Consider the following 19063-nt stretch of genomic DNA (forward strand, 5'->3'; position numbering starts at 1 on the left):
TCCTTGAGAAGGGTGTACTGGCAGGCACCCGCTCACTCTCTCACATCCCTGATCAATGGATTTTCCATGCTTCCTGCCTCTTCAGGTAGGACCATCCTGCAACTGTGAAAGCACAGGAGCCTGCGTATGGAGCTCTGCTCAATGGGGGCCGCAGCCTTTGGGCAAGGAATCCACGCAAGGAGCTGCAGCTGGCTCCCTTCTTTGTTCTTTTGTGTCTATGTGAGCATATGTTTCAGTTCCCTTTTCTGGGGAAATCTTCAGGTACACACATTTCCCCAGGTTAACCCAAGGGGACAAAAGTGCTTTGAGTGTACACGGGGGTTTGAGTGAGTCTTGGGACTGGTCCAGGGTCACTGAGTACAAGCTTCTAAAGGTGCCTTCAGATGGTGGGAATACCCCAAACTTTCCTTGCATGCAGTCAATTGCCTTAGCAGAGGAGGGAGGGAGAGAAAAGCACCCTGACACCAGGCGGCCGACTTTCCGTAAATTGTGATCTAGTCGGGCTGCTATGGTAAAAGGGGGTGAGGGCTCCCCCATTTCACCACCCTCACGCGTTCCGGGAGTGAGGTTTTGTGACGGAGCCCCGGCTATCCCGGCCGGCCGGCCAGGTCTAGAGTCGGGGCCGCGCAGAGCCGGCGGGCTGGGGGCGGAGCGGGCGGCGCTGCGCTGACGGCCGCGGCGGAGAGGGGGCGACCGCGCCCACTTCCTCCTGAGCTGGGCCCGGGAACCCACGGCGGCGAGCGGCGCCTTCTGAGCTCGCCGGGCGGTGGCCAGACGGCTCCGGCCCAGTCTGCGGCCGCCACCCCCGCGCTCCCAAGTCCGCCGCCCGCATGGACGCGGCGCCGAAGCGGAGCCGTCCGGAGGAGCCGGCCGAGCTGCCGCCGCCAGCCCGGGACTCGGAGGAGGAGGAGGAGGGGATGGAGCCGGGGCTGGAGGAGGAGGAAGAGGTGGACCCCCGGATCCAGGTAGGGCGCGCGGGGGTGCACAAGGACCCCGGCATCTGCACTGAGCCCGCCTCGCAGCCGCCTCCCCCAACCCCCCCACCGGTGCCTGCGCCCGGGGGAGGTGGCAGCGTTAAGTCCGGGTCTGGAGGAGAGGGTCTGAGTACCCGGTTTCCCCCAGTTCCTGGGAGGCTGCGGTGCCCGCGTGGACGCAGCCTGTTTCTATCGCCGGGATTCCCCGGCAGGATCCGGGGGTCGCAGCAGCGTGCCCAGCGCTGCGGGCGGTTGCGCAACAAAGAGGAAAGGGGGCGGGGGCGCCACGCCGGCGTCTGGGTACCCGGCCAGGCTCGTGGCGCCGCGGGCTTTGCACAACCTCCGGGCTCCGGGAGCCGGGCGGGCCGCTTAGGCGCGGGCTCCCGGGGCGGTGGGCGTCGTCGGCCCCTGCAGGTGGGCGGCCACCCGTGCCTGGGGGTCAGAGCCTCCTGCTGGCAGAGGTGCCCGGCCTGAGCCATCTCCCTTCTCCTCTGATTCATTGTTAGCAAACCGAAGGGCTTATTGTCACCACTGGCTCAGCTCTCCGCTTGGCCTCAAACGGTTTAAAACCCAGCTTTCCCTCCGTATGAGGTCGGGTGTGAACAGAAATCTGGGACAAGCGGTGCGCATAGCTGACGCGCGAGAAGGCAAGAGGGTTGGCCCGGTTCCTGTGCCTCCATTTCTCTGGGAGATGATTAAAAACGATTTCTAAGCCGAGATCTCGGAGTGACAGCTTAACCTCTTCACCCTCCAAGCAGAAAGCACAGCACATCGCTTTCGAAGACCCGTGTTTCTACCCTTTCCATAAAGATTTTTTTTTTAATATTGCTTTTCAGCATGCGCTGCAGTTTCTGGAGACTTAATTGGTTTTTCAGCCGCAGATCAATTAAAAGCTCATTTAACTCAGCTGTTGCATTTAAATGAATTGTTATGGCAGGTTAGCAAGATAAAAATCAGGTGGAAAAATCTTTGCATTAGGAATTCTATTAAATAAAATCAGTTCGGGCTACTCAATTTTGTTTTCTTGGTAGGGGAATTCTGTTCACAAGGTCCTTTGTTTGCTGAGTAAAAGGAGTTAACTTCACGCTGGGCACTTTTTTTTTTTTACAAAATGTCAGTGTGTGAATGTTTATTTAAGGATCAGGATTAAAGCTAGTTTTAGTTGTTTGTTTTGTAAAACAGCCAGGTAGGTTGAATAACTAGCAGTTTGCAAAAGACTTTTCATTCCTACAGAAAAATACTCAACCATGGATGAGATAATGCCAGAATTGTACCCTTGATTTAAATTATTTCATTGGGTTTATACTTTAGGCTTGGCTTTGTTTTCTTTTATTATCTTTTCTGCAAAATCCTTGCTCTAAAGCAGAAAGCATTGTTTTGATTCAGCCTCTAAACCATTTGTAACAGGTGGGTTTACGTGAAGGCACATGCCTGGAATAAATAATTGACCTTCTAAGAAAAGACAAATTCCTAGGACCTTAAAGTCATTTTCAAAAAGGCCACCATCAAGAAAAAGGTTTCAGAAATGCTGACATTCATTTGTTCTTCCAGCCAAGGCTCAACTGTTTTCCTTGAGAATTACCACTGACTCCTTCCTCTTCCTACAAAGTGTGCCAGAGTAATTTGCAGGTACTGGGGCTGAGTCATACTGGCAACAAAAGACAAACCCCTGAATCTTTTTTCTCTCCCTTTTCTTCATCAGGGAGAGCTGGAGAAGTTAAATCAATCCACGGATGATATCAACAGACGGGAGACTGAACTTGAGGTACGGAAAGCTGGGTCTCTTTTCTCAGTGAAGTGGCGTCTGTCCCGCTGACACCAGGCTGGTTCATTTTGTTTTAATAGCTGGGGAGGGTGGTTGCTGGCATTCCCTCCTCGAAGTTGAGCAACAGCCTACTGCCTGACAGAATAAATTACACCACTGAGGCCAGCTTGTGGGTGGAACACGTGTGGATCCAGTTTCACGTGGTTTTCATCATGGAAGCTCCGAGGGGCCCAAACCAAGGGCATTACACACGCTTAAGCCCTAAAGTTAATGTGTCTGTGGAAAAGTTAAAAGGACTGAGGGGAAAAGTAGCTGTGCTCTTTAATGGACAAGAATGAATGAGCTCACAAAATCTTTTAAATATTTTAGGGCAGCTCCTTACACTTTTACTCAGAAATATTGTGTGTTTCCTCAGAAAGACTTAGACTTGTTTGACTTTCCGGCCCTAATCATTCACCCCCCTTCCACTCCCCTGCTTCTTTTATCTTTATTGTCTGCTGGTGCGTAGAATATGATGATCTTAATGGTACCGAAAAGCTGTTTAGACTGGGAAGGGCTTTCCTGCTGGGAAGAATCTTGGGAGCCGAGAACTTGATTTGAATTTCATGAGCATCTTCCAACCTGAGTGTAAACAGATTAGCATTCTTCACAGCTCCCACTTAGTCCGCATCCCTTTTCAGCACCGGTTGGTTTTACCATCCATCAGATTTGAACAACCCCCGCTTCTGTCTGAGAGCTGTGGGAGGACCCGTTTCTGTAGCAGGAGGAATGGCAGGGAAGGTCAGCGGAAGGGGCAGGACACCGCTGGTCCCTAGAGTGAGGGGGTGGGAGATAGGAATGTAATCTTACCAGCAACACCCTGGCAACCTTGATTTCTGCCTGCATGTCCAGGCCCTGGAGGTATAGTGGCCCAGAGGATTAAAGCTAGTTTTCTGAGCTGTGTGTGAAGTGTTCTTGCTCTGTTCTGATTCCAGGTATCTATGAACACTCTTCTCCCCCAGGTGAAGTACAGTCTGTGTGTTTAAATTTTTTTCACTTACGATGAATCAAGTCTCTTCGTTGGGCAATTGAAATCTCTCAGAATCTCGCGTTTGTAATACATCCAACAACAAAACCCCTACCATTTCTGTCAGGATTTGGCATTTCCGAAGTGCTTTTACAAGCTTTATCTCCTTCCTGCCTGTCACAGCAGGCCAGAGCTGTGCTGTCCAGGATGGCAGCCTTTTGCCACATGTGGCTATTTGAATTTAAACTTAAATTAATTACAATTAAATAAGATGAAATTTCACTTCCTCAGTCACAGTAGCCACGTTTCGAGGGCCCAGTAGGCACTGTATTGGACAAATCAGAGAAGACTCCCATCACCATAGAAAGTTCTACTGGACGGCGTGGGCCTGGCAGGTAGGGACCGGCAGGGACCACCTCTTCTCCCGGGGAGGACACGGAAGCACGGCGTCCTCACAGTTCAGCGACATGGCGGAGCCTGGTCATTTTCCAGGTCCCCTCCAGCTCTCCTATTCTATCCCAAATATGAACAAACAACTTAGAAATGGTTTTTTTTTTTTTGCAAAGTACTGGTTTATTCATTCAACACATACCTGTAGGCCTGCTCGATGCTGGCCCCTGTTCTGGCGGTGCTCCCCTTCTGAGGGCACAATTGTTTCATCTCTTAACTCTTTCTCCTTGATTTCTGAGCCCTCTGTCGGAACACACTTAGGTCTTTGTGGGTCACAGGAAGCCACGGGACGGGTGTTTCCTGCCTGCCTCTGGAGAGTGTTAGGCAGTAGCCTAGAGAGGTGGTCAGGGCTGGCCTGTGTCACTGGCTGCCCTTTCCATGGCATTATTATAACCCAGCTGGACTCAGACAACTATAGTGCCAAGCTCTGTACGTCATGAAAACTTCCTAGCAGCCATGCTCAAAAGCAACAGGAAACAGGTGAAGTTAATTTTAATCTAGTTCCTTTAACCCAGAATGTCCAAGATGCAATAATTTCAATATGGAATCAATACAATCATGAATGAGATGTTTTACATATATTTTTGTACCAAGTCTTGGAAATCTTGTGCATCTGTTACACCTAGAGCACATCTCACTTTGGACCAGCCGCGTTTCAAGTGCACAGGAGGTGCACGTGGCCCTGGGCCATAGTGGGCATCTAATCTGTGGGGTTTCAGCCTCCGTGCAGGCTCTCTGGACGCTTGTCATGCTCCCAGAACCTGCCAGGGACCTTGTGGCCGTGTGTGTGGTGGGCTGTGTCCCTTCAGGCAAGCACTGGCCACCCACCTTGTGTTGGGCACTGTGGCCCCTGCGGATACAGGCAGATATGGGTGCAAGACAGAGGCTTTGCCTCCGGGAGTTGACGTTTCAGGTGGGGGTGAGGCGTGGAGGGTTCGCTAGTACTTACTGATTGTGATGAGTCTAGTAGGAGAGTGATGTGACAGAGGAGTCTCCAGAAGACACCTGAGCAGAAGCCTGCTGAGCGAGGGAGCCGGTGTGTGGAGTGGCAGATGGAGAGAGCAGTGGGGATGATGGCGGGGGGCGGGGAGGGGGAATGCCAGAGGACGCGGGTCAGGAAGCAGCCACCTTAGTATATGGTCAGTTGTCCTTATTCGCGGTAGTTTTCACTAAGGTTGCCGTGAACCTTGAATTAGTGGATACTGAGCCGTGGCTCCCAAGGGAGATGTTGTGACCAGCGGCTTTCGGGAACTTAAACCTCATTAGGCTCCTGTGAGCCTCTGGTCCCAACACCTTCATCCACTGATCAGTACGTAACCGTGTGTTATGTGTGTTTCTGTTTAAAGACACCTTACTTAATGTGTCTTGTTGGTTGAACTTGGCCCTCAGCACCATGGCTCAGCCTGATCGAAGCTCATTTAACACATGTTTTCTCCATAATGCTCACCACAGCTTTCCTGGGCTCAGGACACTAGCCAGCACTTCAGCGCTAGGCTTGGGGGCTGTTTTAAACAGCCAAATCACCAACACAAAGCACAGCAGTGCAGAAAGCCTGGCACTAAATGGACTGTGTAAAGGATGTTTGTTTACAGCATGAGAGCTGGACCAGGGTGGAGGGCGTCTGTTCATCCTCCCTGGAAGCAGGCACGTCAGGCTACTGGAGTTTCTTGCCACTCTGTGCGGGTCCACAGATGATTGTGGAGCAGCACAGTATTGATTTTGGAATCAGTTTTAGTGAGTAGGCAGATTCACAGATTTGGGATCCACAAATAATGAGGACTGACTGTATATAATTCGTAGCCACTAGGGGAGGGTCTTTTGCTGTCTGCATTTCCTTTCCTTTGCTTTTTGATTTTGGTCCGCAGGGCCCAACACCCCTCCTGACTTTGAGTGATTAAAGCAGATTGGTGACCCCAATGTTCATAGCACTATTTACAATATCCAAGATAGGGAAGCAACCTAAGTGTTCATTGATAGATGAATGGATAAAGAAGATGTGGTACATATATACAGTGGAATATTACTCAGCCATAAAAAATGAAATAATGCCATTTACAGCAACATGGATAGACTTGAAGGACATTATGCTAAGTGAAATAAGGCAGACAAACACTGTATAATAGTGCTTATATGTGGAATCTAAAAAAATACAATCAACTAGTGAATATAACATAAAAGAAACGACTCACAGATATAGAGAACAAACTAGTGGTTACCAGTACGAAGTATTGGGTGTAAGAGAGGCTCAAGGATGTATTGTACAACACGGGGAAAATAACCAATATTTGGTAATAACTGTAAATGGAAAGTAACCTTTCCAAATTGTATAAAAAAATTGAAAAAACAACGAATTGGTGACCAGTTTGTGGCGCATTTGCCTCTGGGCAGCCGCAGCTGAGGTGTCAGCTGGGATTCGCCCTTGGATCCCATTCTGTTTCTCGGTAGTTTAAATGGGAGATGACCAAAGGTGTCTGATGGCTGGCCTGTTGTCAGGCAGACACCTGCTCCTTCCCATGACCATGGTTTGCCTCTGACCTTGTCTGGACAGCATGGTATCCCCTTGACACTCTGATTTGTGTTGAGAGAGCCAGCCTTTTCAAGCTGTTGAAGGGAGTAACCTTTTAACCAGAGAGGCTCTTGGATATAAGTCTGATGTTTCAAGTTAAGAAAGCGCATATATTTTCTCACAGGCGCATTGGTTAGTTAGCTTTAATTATTAACTCATGGAGTATTTCTTGAGCACCTACTATTTGCTTCCGTGAAAGCCCATCTGGAGGGAGCGAGCCTCGGGGCCTTGTGCGGGAAGGGCGTTCCAGCAGCGGGAACAGCCAGTGCTAAGGTGAGAGAGAGAGGGGCCTGGTCCGGCTCAGGACCAGCCAGGGGGGCCAGTGCGCTGGGGGTGGGGAGAGCGATGGATGGAGAGAGATAAACAGGTCATTCAGTGCGCAGCAGCCCTGCCAGGTGAGGCAGTCCAGGTAAATGTACTGATGCACTTTTAGAATGCGTACCCAATAGAGCGATCTCTTCTCAAATGTTTGTTAAAACAAGAGGCAGCACAATTTCTAAATCATTTTAATCAAGATTTGTAATAGTCCGTGCCAGTTATTTATTTTTTACTATGATGTGTAGTGTTTTTGTATTCCCCCTGCTTCCTCTGAAGGCGGGCTGTTCTAGGGTGTGAGATGGTCCAGGAGGAGGGGGAAGGACACAGCCAGGCCTAGCTGCCCACAGACAGCTTTTCTGGCTCTGAGTAATCACAAGCTGACTTTTCCAGCCTGTCCTTACCTGGGGAGGCAAAGGCGGTTGATTGTAAATGGCCGTGTGCTTCCCCTCGGTGCTTGGGCGAGGGCAGTTTGCAAAGCATTTGATTCTGGACATCTGTGTTCCTCAGACTCGCATAAGGCCTGCACCCAGAATCTGCCTTTGTCCCTGCCAGAAACCAGCAAACATTTTCTCTTTAAAAAAAAAAAAAAAAAGAAAGAAAGAAGACTGTCCTGAGCTTGGAAACCCAGGGTCAGGGGGGAATTGGGAGCAGCCTGGACTCTCTCGTAATGAATTTTTCACACAAGTCACGGGAAGAGAGAGATTCTTTTCTGAGAGGACAGTGCCATCACATCTTAGCACTTTCCCCTTGAAGACACGTGTGTGTGTGTGTGTGTCTGTGTGTGTGTGTGTGTGTGTGTGTTGTGCATGACTGAGGCTGGGATCTCTTTTGTAGCCAGGTTAGATCTAGTTTGAGGAAACAGAGGCCTGGAGGCGTTCATGGAACCGGCACTGAGGGCCCCCTGCGGGCTGAGTCCTGTGTGGGGTTCTCACCTCGCGGGGGTGGGGGTGGGGAGGGGGTCCTGGATTCAGGCCTTGGACACAGAGCGAGGGACCCGGGCAGGGTCTTGGGAGCCGGGGGACGCTTTGCTGCAACAGGGGGCGTTGGAGTCGAGGCCTGGGGACCCTAGTTATTTGGGAGGATTAGCAGCCAGCAAGTGGAGGGGACCAGTGCAGACATCCCTTGCAGCCTGTGCAGTGCTAGGGACAGGGAGCATTGCTGATGGGACCCTTTGTTCATTGGCTGGTTGTAAAGATCAACACACTTGAGGTCTTTACTGGGCCTCCTGGGCCCCCGAGCTGGGGCTACTTCTGTCCCCACAGCTCTGACCTGAAGTTTGGCCATTGGAATAGTAGGCCTTAGGGCTTCCTGCTTGGGTAGTGGTCCCCACACTGCTGCTGGGATGTTGGGGGACAGTGACTTTTGACCCAGCAGTTGCACTTGTAAGAATTTATTTTAAGGGGTTAACTGGGCAAGGATGCAGGTCCAACAGTGCTCACTGCAGCATTGTTTAAAAATGTTAGAAAAATTGTGAGTCTGCATGACTGTCAGTAGGGGGTTGAGGAAATAAATGAATACCAAGCCTAGGCGATAGCTAAGAGAATCCAGGCTTTTAGATGATGACACAGCTTGTTATTAACCTAGAAAGGCATCTGAATGGAAAACAGGTTCCAAAAGCTTGGAGTCATGATTTAGACTCATGATGCTATTCTAAAAAATATGTTTATATGCATAAAAATATCAGGAAAGGATTACATGCCAGTTATATCTGGTGAGAGTTGAGTAAGACGTATTCTCTTGATACTTTTCTATATTTTCTGAATTATTTGCACTGAATTGTATTACTTTAGAATCAAGGGGGAAAAAACCCAAAGTCATGGGGAAGGGGTAGGTGGAGGGACGTCTTGGCGTCAGGTGACGTGGTTAGAACCCGAGCTCTGCTGACTTTTGGGGGCACTTACCCCTTTGGAGCCCGAGCCCCCTCGTCTGTGAACTGGTGTCGTTATTCTTCCTGGGTGGCCTGGGGGACAGGAGGAGACACTGTGTGAGGGAGGGCTTTGCTAGCGGTACAGCCTGGGTGAGGGAGAGGCTGCCTGCGTGCGGGGCTGGCAGCGGGCGCCGGGGACTGCCGGATGCAGAGCAAGTTCCATCGAGATGTGCATTGGAGCCAGGCCCACCGCAGCTCTGCCCTCTTCCCCACAGGCCCCGCCATGACGTCTCTTTGTCAGAGACCGGCTCTGGGCAAGGGGCCAGAGAGAGGGCTCGTAAGGCTAGGATTACAGCAGGGTGGACTCTGCAGTCTCTGGAGCAAGAGGGCTTTGCTCTGTGGCTGGTCTGCGGGGTGTGGAAATCAATTGTTTCCCTGCATGAGCCCTGCTGTGTTAGGCTGTCTTCTCTTGGGATTTGCCCGGCACATAATGGGTGCTCAGTAGATGTTTGAGTTGGATGAATGTCAACAGGTTGCCCCTTCGTGACTGTGTGACCTTGGGCAAGTTACTTAATGTCTCTGGGCCTCAGTTTCCTTATTCCACTGCTGGTGCGTAGTAGGCCATGAATAAACATCATTGCTGCTGTTACTGGAGCAGGGCAGGTGAGGGCCGCAGCATGGTGGGTACTTGCAGGAAGGACTTGTGTCCATCCTGGAATGTCTTTTCTGCTTGTTTTTGTCTGCTCTTCAATAATAATGATAGTTAATAATAATAACAATAATAATAATAAATGCCTACCATGTACCAGACCCTGTTCTAAGCACTTTGCGTAAAGTCACTGAATGCTCAGCACGACTTTCTGTGATAGATACTATCATCCCCATTTTGCTGATAACAAAACTGAGGCCTGGAGTTCAAGTGTCTTGCTCTCGAGGAGTTGCCCAACTGCGCTGTTGACATCGTCTATGGACGTTCTTTGTTGTGGGGGGCTGTCTTGCCCACTGTAGGAGGGTTAGCAGCATCGACTCACTAAAGGCCAGTCAACCCCACCCCCACACCTCAGTTGTGACAGACAAGCATGTCTCCAGACTTGCAAGTGTCCCAGGGGAGGGGGGCAAAGTTGCCCCTGGTGGTGAACCAGTGCCCTAGAGCAGTGCCATCAACTTGTGGTCTTTGCATTGCAGGACCAAGCTGGAATTGCAGAGTCTTGATCCCCACCCAGACCTGATGACTCAGAATCTCCGGGGGTGGGGGATGGGGCGGCGGTGCCCAGGAGTCTGTCCTCACCGGCACTAGCAGCTTCGCGCATATCCATTAGGCTGTGTTCTGGTCATCTGTGTATTTGGCTCCCCCGCTGGACTCCCTGGAGGGAGGGGCTTGGCCTCCCCATCTTTGTGCCCTAGTATCTCATGCAGTGCCTGCACACAGGGGTACGATGAATGTCGGAATGAACGGCTAGAGTTTGTGGTTAGAACCAAACACCTTGTGGACTCGTGGCTCTTGGCGTTGCCATACACAGTGTCCTGCAAAACCGGCAGGTCCCTTTTCCCTAGTGCCTGCTCTGGAAATGCACTGGTCCCTGGGCTTTCCTTAGGCAGGGCCAACCCTGGGCACAATGGCAGCGCTGCTAAAGCACAACCTGTGACCTCCTTCCGCTCCCCTAAGCCCTCACTCCCGGAGGTCTTAGCTCATGGAGGTATAAGATTCTGCCCTGCTTGGAGATGCCAGGGTTTGAAGAGTGTTTTGCATTAAAATAGGATGACATGTGTGGTTGTGGACCCATGGCCATGATCTATTTAGTGGAAATAAAATCTAGTGGGGGAAAACATATAAAGCTATGTGTAGAGTATATGTAAAAGCATATATACATACAGTAAAAGAACATGTACATTTAACAGAAAAAATGTCTAGAACAGAGATATTCATAGTGTGGTCCACAGGCCACTGCTTGTTACCAATTAAGGTGAAGTACATACAGAAATTGAGAGTAAGACTTTAGAAATTCTTCTCTTTAGCAGTTTGACATGGCTGTGACATCCACGTGGCTTTTCACTTTTCTAGTTTATTTTTGTTGTATTCTGCAGAAGTGTTGATTCTTGTTGGTTGGTGATGGGGTGGAGGGATGCATTACCACAGAGTCTGAGAAGTACATACCCTCAGATGTTACTAGTGGTTACTGCTGGTCGCTAAGAATGCTGGTGATTTTAATTTTTCATTTCTTGATGTTTTCTGAATTATTTGCAATGACCATATTTTATCATTTTCATAGGCAGGGTGTGAGGGTGGAGAACAAAGCACTATTATAAAAAGATGTCTTTATGAGTCAAAGAGACGAATGCCTTTGGAAGGAATTTTAGGAATGATGAGGGCTGGTGGGAAAAAACTTTCAGATTGGTAGTCCCTGCCCTAATTGTAGATAAACGCAGACGTTGGTGGGTTTGCTTGGTGAATTACTGTATTGTTAAACTCTCATGTGGTAATTCACAGAGGGATGAAAAGTGACTTAAAGGCATTTTAGAATTGTCTGCAGCCAAGAAACCCTCATTTATGAAAATCCAAAACAATCACCAAGATAGAGCAGTGGAAAACATTCCAAATATTAAGAATATTTAGATATTCAAACTTAGTTACTATATGGATTTGAGTAGTAGCATCCTTTCTACATGGATAAAGACTTGTGGGCACATATAAGTGGGCGTCATTCACTGTAGTCACTTAGGCAAAATGATTATTAGTGTGGGCTGTTGGCTAGAATATAGAAATAGCTGTCAATATTGAAATGGAGTCTACTGCTTTAAAAATATCAGATGTGTCTTTCTTTAAACTATAAAGACCAGTGAGGTAGTATGTAAACTTTCCTGGCCCCTTAGCTGGCATCATTGTGGGAACACGGGCCATTGCTGTTGTAGTAGAGTGACGTGACTGTGTCCCCACGTTTATCCGGGATACCTTCCCTCTGACTTCAGGGTGTCTAGAGGTGTCCCCACCTCAAAAGAAGACAGGCTCTGAGGGTTGGCGGATCCATTGTTGTCCCCACGGTTGATAGAATCTTCAGATTCCCCTGTTGGCAGAGAGCTGTGGTCCCTGTGGGCTGCAGCCTTTTAATATTGAGCTGTTATTTTTCCTTCTGAGCGTTTATGGTAGGAACTTTGAACATAGCGGTGTATTTGTGTGTGTGTCGGCTGGATGAATTAAACATCTATTGAACCTCATCCTTTGGCAGCATCCCGGGTATCTTCGACCAGCCCTCCTTTCCGAGAGTTACTTAATCTGCCTATCACCACATAGATGCTTCTAACAGTAGAGACTGTATCCCTTTTATGCAACACATCTTAACCAAGAGTCTCACGATAATTTGCAAATTTGCAAAGGCACTCTTAGAGAGCTCAGAGAATCAGCCTCTTTCATTTCCTTAAAGGAAGATGGAAAACAATTTCGTTCTATTTTTGCCTGACTTTTTTCCTTTGCTGTGTTTTGCTGGATTATCCAAGAGATATTAATGTTTGCTCTGACAGAAAGAAACTGCCAGCAGGGAGACAATGACAGGAACATCCGCTGTTTATTCTCACTGCAGCCAAACCCACTTAATGTAAACGCATACTCTGTGGCATCAGACTCACCCGAAGCATGATGAACAGGGTTCGGGTATGTTCGTCCACCTGACCCTTTTGTTGCCAACACGCAAAAGGCTTCAGCTTCATTCTGATAAGATATGAAACCTGCAGATTTGATGTTTTCTTCCCTGGTTTTTGGCTTTAAAAAAAAAAAAAATTTTGGCTGCGTTGGGTCTTCATTGCTGCACGTAACCTTTCTCTACTTGCGGTGAGCAGGGGCTACTCTTTGTTGCAGTGAGCAGGCTTCTCATTGCGGTGGCTTCTCTTGTTGCAGAGCGTGGGCTCTAGGTGTGCAGGCTTCAGTAGTTGCAGCACGTGGCCTCAGTAGTTGCAGCACAGGGCTCAGTAGTTGCAGCACACAGGCCCTAGAGTGCACGGGCTTCAGTAGTTGTGGCACGCGGGATCAGTAGTTGTGGCTCGCGGGCTCTAGAGCACAGGTTCTGTAGTTGTGGCACACGGGCTTAGTTGTTCCGTGGCATGTGGGATCTTCCCAGACCAGGGATCGAACCCGTGTCCCCTGCATTGGCAGGCGGATTCTTAACCGTTGTGCCACCAGGGGAGTCCCAGCTTTTTTGGAAGAAGAGATGAAACGAAGATGTCCTTCCTTATGGTTCTGGTTCCTATTTCTACCTAATGAATTACCCCCCAAACTACTTTACCCCAAATCAAATGCTTTATTTTGCCCATGATTTGTTGGGTCGGGAATTTGGAGAGGACTCTGCGGGGTGGTTCTCGCCAGAGGAGTCTTGAGCAGTTGCAGGCAGATGTCGGTTGGGGGTGGGGTGGGGTGCTCATCCAAATGCCCTGCGGGACTGGATGTCCGAGGAGGCCCACTCCTGTGTCTGGCCGTGGATACTGGCTCTTGGCTGGGGGCTCAGCTGGTCAGTGGTCAGTGTTTACATGCGACCGTCCCAGCACGGCGGTCCCAGGTACTCTGACCTCCTCATGGTGCCTGGCTTCCCACAGTGGGCATCCCAAGATGACCAGGTGGGGGCATCACAGCTTTGGAAGTCCCATAGCAGCACTTCTGTCGTATCCTGCTGGTCCAAGCAGCCATGAACCTGCCCAGGTTCAAGAGGAGATGGCCCAGACGCCATCTCTTGATGGGAGCAGTCCTAAAGCATTTCGAGCCCTGTTTTAGAATGGCCACACTCCTGGTGGTGATACAGAGACAGTGACTCGTTCTGAGGCCCGCAGGATGTCCGTTGGCTTCACGAACAGCCACATTTCACAGTGCCTTGCCGAACTGCGTTAATAGTTAACCATCCAGCAGAGCAAGGACTTTGATTCGTTCTGTCAATAACCCTTAAACCAACCAGCTACAATTAAAGCAAGAGGGAGCAGTTTTGAGCAGTGCTGTGGGTCTTGCGATAGGAAATTCTTTGCTTTGCCTGTTTCTTAAAAATGTTGTCTGAGAGAATATTATGCCATGGCTTCAATGCCTATTACAGAAAATTAGTGGAGCCTAGAGTCCCCAAAGTACAGTAGCTAGACAGACACTTTATAAATTCAGGGGGAAGGTTCTTAAGCTCCTTGGATAGCTCTTGAGCGCTGCTTTCTTTCCCTGCCACGGGTTTTGCTAGCGTCCCCACTGCAGAAATAGGATCCTGGTATTGCATGCATTTGCTGGAAATTGGATCCACTCCCCAAGTTGGAACTTGTTCAAGCAAATCATACTTTGATGCTGTGAACCCTGGGATCAAAAAAGCATAGGAAAACTTGTTTTGGAGCTAATAGAGGAAAAGCATGGGCTTGGGAGTTCAGGAGAGCTAGGTTTGAATTCTCCCTCTGCCTCTTCATAAGCTGTGCAGTCTTGGCAAGGTTTTTAGCTTTTCTGGGTTTTTCATTTCCTGCTCTCTAAAGTGGGAAGAGCAATACCTATCTTGCAGGGTTGTTAAGGATTAAATAAGGTCATGATTGTAAAGTGCCTGGCACAGTACCTAGCATATAATACGTTCAGCCAGCTTCGGCCCTTCCCTTTCTAACCATTGCTATTTATTGAATAACAACACCTGCGTAAAAGTCACGATTATTTATCAAAAGCTTATTGTTATTCCAAGCACTGTGCTAAGTGGTTTGTATAGTTTATCCTGTTAGTTCTCAAAACTAACACAATGTCTTGAGGACATTGATGAGACATGGAGATTGAACCAGTTCTCACGGGTCACATGGCCAATGGGATGAGGACCCAAGATTTGAATCCAGGAGTCTGAGGCTGGAGCCCATGCCCTGAAGTAGTTTTTTTTTTTTTTTTTTGCGGTACGCGGGCCTCTCACTGTTGTGGTCTCTCCCGTTGCGGAGCACAGGCTCCGGACGCGCAGGCTTAGCGGCCATGGCTCACGGGCCCAGCTGCTCCGCGGCATGTGGGATCTTCCCGGATTGAGGCACGAACCCGTGTCCCCTGCATCGGCAGGCGGACTCTCAACCACTGCGCCACCAGGGAAGCCCCCTGAAGTAGTTTTTAATATGTGTGTTTGTGGGTGTGGAGGCTCTGCTTCACAGGTCCTCACTGAGGCTGGTGAGATGAAAGAATGCTGATCTAGAACAAGTTTTCAGTCTTTGCCCTGACGCTCGCCAAATACACATCCTTGGGAGAGGCTTCAGTTTCCTCCTTTGTGAAATGGCAGCCTCTGAGCTAAATGATGGGCAGTGGCTTTTCCAGCCCTGATATTGAATGACCGAGATTTTTTAAAAAAATTATTTTATTGAAGTATGGTTGATTTACAGTGTTGTGTTAATTTCAGCTGTATAGCAAAGTGATTCAGTTATACATATATATGCATTTTTTTCATATTATTTTCCATTATGGTTTATCACAGGATATTGAATATAGTTCTCTGTGCTATACAGTAGGACCTTGTTGTTTATCTATTCTCTATATAATAGTTTGCATCTGCTAATCCCACACTTCCAATCCATCCCTCCCCCAACCCCCTTGGCAACCACAAGTCTGTTCTCTATGTTTGTGAGTCCTCACAAACTTTTGTAGATAAGTTCATTTGTGTCATATTTTAGATTCCACATGTAAGTGATACCATACGGTATTTGTCTTTCTCTGTCTGACTTTCTTCACTTAGTATGATAATCTCTACGTCCATCCATGTTGCTACAAATGGCATTATCTCATTCTTTTTTATGGCTGAGTAGTATTCCATTGTGTATATGTACCATGTCTTCTTTATCCATTCATCTGTCAATGGGCGTTTAGGTTGTTTCCATGTCTTGGCTATTGTGAATAGTGCTGCTGTGAACATTGGGGTGCATGTACCTTTTTGAATTACAGTTTTGTCAAGATATATGCCCAGGAGTGGGATTGTTGGATCATATGGCAGCTCTATTTTCAGTTAAAAGAAAGAAATTATTTATTTGGCTACGCTGGGTCTTAGTTGCGGCATGCGGGATCTTTGTTGCTGCGTGCAGGATCTTCATTGTGACATGCAGAATCTTTAGTTGCGGCACGCGGGAACTTTTTTAGTTGTGGCATGCAGGATGTTTAGTTGCGGCATGCGGGATCTTTAGTTGCAGCATGTGGGCTCCTTAGTTGCGGCATGCAGGCTCTTTTAGCTGCAGCATGTGGGATCTTTAGTTGTGGCATGCGGGATCTAGTTCCCTGACCAGGGATCGAACCCAGGCACCCTGCATTGGGAGTGCGGAGTCTTAACCATTGGACTACCAGCGAAGTCCCTATTTTCAGTTTTTTGAGGAACCTTCATACTGTTTTCCATAGTGGCTGCACCAGTTTACTGGAATGATTGAGATTTTGATTTGAATCTAGCCACATGCTGAATGAGCTGAGTCCCCCTCAGTCTTGATGATGGGGAAATACAAAACATTGGTCAATCTGTGCTGCAGCCAAATTAAAGTCTGATATTTATTGAAGCAATACTTGCACATAGTTGAAGAAAAGCCCCTGAGAAAATGAAAGTCCTCTGCCTCATTCCTTCCCACCCCCAGTTCTGCTAGAAGCAGCCACTTTTCCTGTTTTTAGCCACTTCCGGGTTCTTCCGTGTCTCTTAAACCAATGGCAGTGGATTTTTACTTTGTTTCCTTTGCGTCCTTCGTCCTCCTTTCTTTCCGTTCTGTTCCGTGAGCTGCAGTCAGGAGGAAGGTCCTCCAAGAGGAGCAAGGCAGCAGCTTGCCTGGAGTGCTGGGAGGGGGGTGCGTGCTTTCCACAGAGGCCTCACTGCCTGGTCCCTCGAGCTTCCCTAGGCCGGGCCGTGAACTCACCATTGCCCTGATGCTGACACTCATGTTAATTTAAAACAGAACTTGTATTGCATAACTGCTTGATGGGTGGCTGAAACATCACCCCTGATAAATGTTCACATTATTTGTATGATCCGTCTAAAATCCAATATTTGCACATTTTTTTAAAATAGGAAGGCCTATTTTATTTTATTTATTTATTTTGGCTGCATTGGGTCTTTGCTGCTGCGCGCAGGCTTTCTCTAGTTGCGGCAGGCGAGGGCTACTCTTTGTCGCGGTGCGCAGGCTTCTCATTGCAGTGGCTTTTCTTGTTGCAGAGCACGGGCTCTAGGCCCACAGGCTTCAGTAGTTGAAGCACGTGGGTTCAGTATTTGCGGCATACAGGCCCCGGAGCGTGTGGGCTTCAGTAGTTGGCAGTGCGTGGGCTCAGCAGTTGCGGTTCTAGGGTACGCGGGCTTCAGTAGTTGTGGTGCATGGGCTTAGTTGCTCCACAGCATGTGGGATCTTCCTGGACCAGGGATCGAACCCATATCCCCTGCAATGGCAGGCGGATTCTTAACCACTGGGCCACCAGGGAAGTACCCCTAATATTAGCAAATGTTTGAAAAAAAGTGAGTCTTAAAATTGAGGAAATATGTTAAGCCTTTTGGTGCAGACATGGAGATAGTTCACTTGTGGTTGAACTCCATAAAATGCCTCAGTTTCAGCAGTTCTGCCTCCTCTCACACTAAGAATCTTGTGGATTTAAAAACATGTGTTTGGGGCTTCCCTGGTGGCTCAGTGGTTGAGAGTCCTCCTGCCGATGCAGGGGTCACGGGTTCGTGCCCTGGTCCGGGAAGATCCCACATGCCGCGGAGTGGCTGGGCCCGTGAGCCATGGCCGCTGAGCCTGCGCGTCCGGAGCCTGTGCTCCGCAACGGGAGAGACCACAACAATGAGAGGCCCGTGTACCGAAAAAAAACCAAAAAAAAAAACACATGCGTTTGGCTCTGAGTGAAAAAAGCAGCGGGTCCTTTCAGCCTTCTCAGCTCTGCTGTGTATGTGTGTGTCACTGTGTGTGTGAGAGAGGGTGTCTGTGTGCATGAGTGTGCCTGTGTCTTTCTGTGTATGTGTGTCTGACTGTGTGTGTGTGTGTGTGTGTGTGTGTGTGTAGGGTGGTTATGTAGCTTCTGTCCCTCCTCCTGGGCCTCATACAATTGACCGTTGTGCCTGAAGACTAAAGGGCTGTTGGGTTTTCTCCTTTGTGGTGCTTTGGACCTTAGGCTATTTAAACGTATTTTTTTGTAATTGGTTAGATTCCATCCTGGTGGCTCCTGCCTACGTAACATCAACAAAAAAGGTGAATTGAAAGTGAGTCTTTCCCAGTGACAGACATTCTACACAATAACTGGTTCATATTATTGAAAACTATCAAGGCCATGAAAAACTGAAGAATGCTTCCAGAGTAGGGAGACTAGAGAGAGATTGACAGTAGATGCCGTTTGAGTCCTGGACTGGATCCTGGACCAGGAAAAATATCTTTTTCCCTTTGCTGTAAAAGACGTTGGTGGGACAGTTGATGCAATTTGAACAAAGTCATAGACTGGATTAATGGCATCGTATCAATGTTAATTTTCTGATTTTGATCATCGTACTCTGGTTCTGTGAGAGAATGTCCTCATCTTTAGGAAATACACACTGAAATACTTCAGGGTAAAGGGACATCAAGTCTGCATCTTACCCTCATTTTTTCCAAGTCTGAAATTATTTCAAACTAAAGAAGTTGAAAAAAGAGCTTTTTCCTTATTCCCAGACCTACCGACTGCCTTAACTCGGCCTCCAAATGGCTGTGGAATCTTGATGTTGCACGAAGCTGGGTGGTCCAGTGTGGGGACAGCTGCGGGGGCTGCTTGTGCTCTGGGAGATGGGAGGGGGTCCTCACCTGCTTGTTTGGAAACATCCCTCTAGTCAAATCAGAATTCTAGAGCACAGCCTTTCTGCCTGGGAGTAACTTGGTTCCACTTAGGCCTAAAAAAGCTCTCAGACCCTTGATAACCTCGGAAGAGGCCAACTGGGCCCAGGAAACCATGCTGACCAACCGTCTTTTCTTACTTTCCTTTTCTCCTCTCTCAGTGGAAGGAAGCTCTTGGTGGCCCAGAACCAGGACAGATGGTGTGGTGCTGTGGAAAGAGGAAGCAGGGCTGACCTTGTCACCAAGGCTGCCGATCTGCACAGGGCCTGACCCTGGGTCTGGAGCTGGGATGGAATCCCCTACACTTTCTTCCAAACCACTCAAACGGCTTAAATAAAAGGCAGGA

The 19063-nt window shown here is 48.7% G+C and overlaps 1 protein-coding gene across 2 annotated transcripts in view; it reads left to right on the forward strand.

Annotated features, from left to right (window-relative positions):
* The first annotated feature begins 710 nt into the window (after nt 1–710).
* SH3BP5 (SH3 domain binding protein 5) overlaps nt 711–19063 on the forward strand; it is an 80098-nt gene continuing 61745 nt past the window's right edge. Inside the window, exons 1-2 of one of the 2 annotated variants that reach the window (XM_067737426.1) lie at nt 711–965; nt 2677–2739. In XM_067737426.1, the coding sequence (XP_067593527.1) occupies nt 831–965; nt 2677–2739 (198 nt within the window). In that variant the 5' untranslated portion in view covers nt 711–830. The remainder of the gene's footprint in view (nt 966–2676; nt 2740–19063) is intronic. The other variant, XM_067737427.1, reaches the window with a different exon arrangement.

This window comes from Pseudorca crassidens, chromosome 5 (assembly GCF_039906515.1).
Source record: "Pseudorca crassidens isolate mPseCra1 chromosome 5, mPseCra1.hap1, whole genome shotgun sequence".
NCBI classification, from domain to species: domain Eukaryota; kingdom Metazoa; phylum Chordata; class Mammalia; order Artiodactyla; family Delphinidae; genus Pseudorca; species Pseudorca crassidens.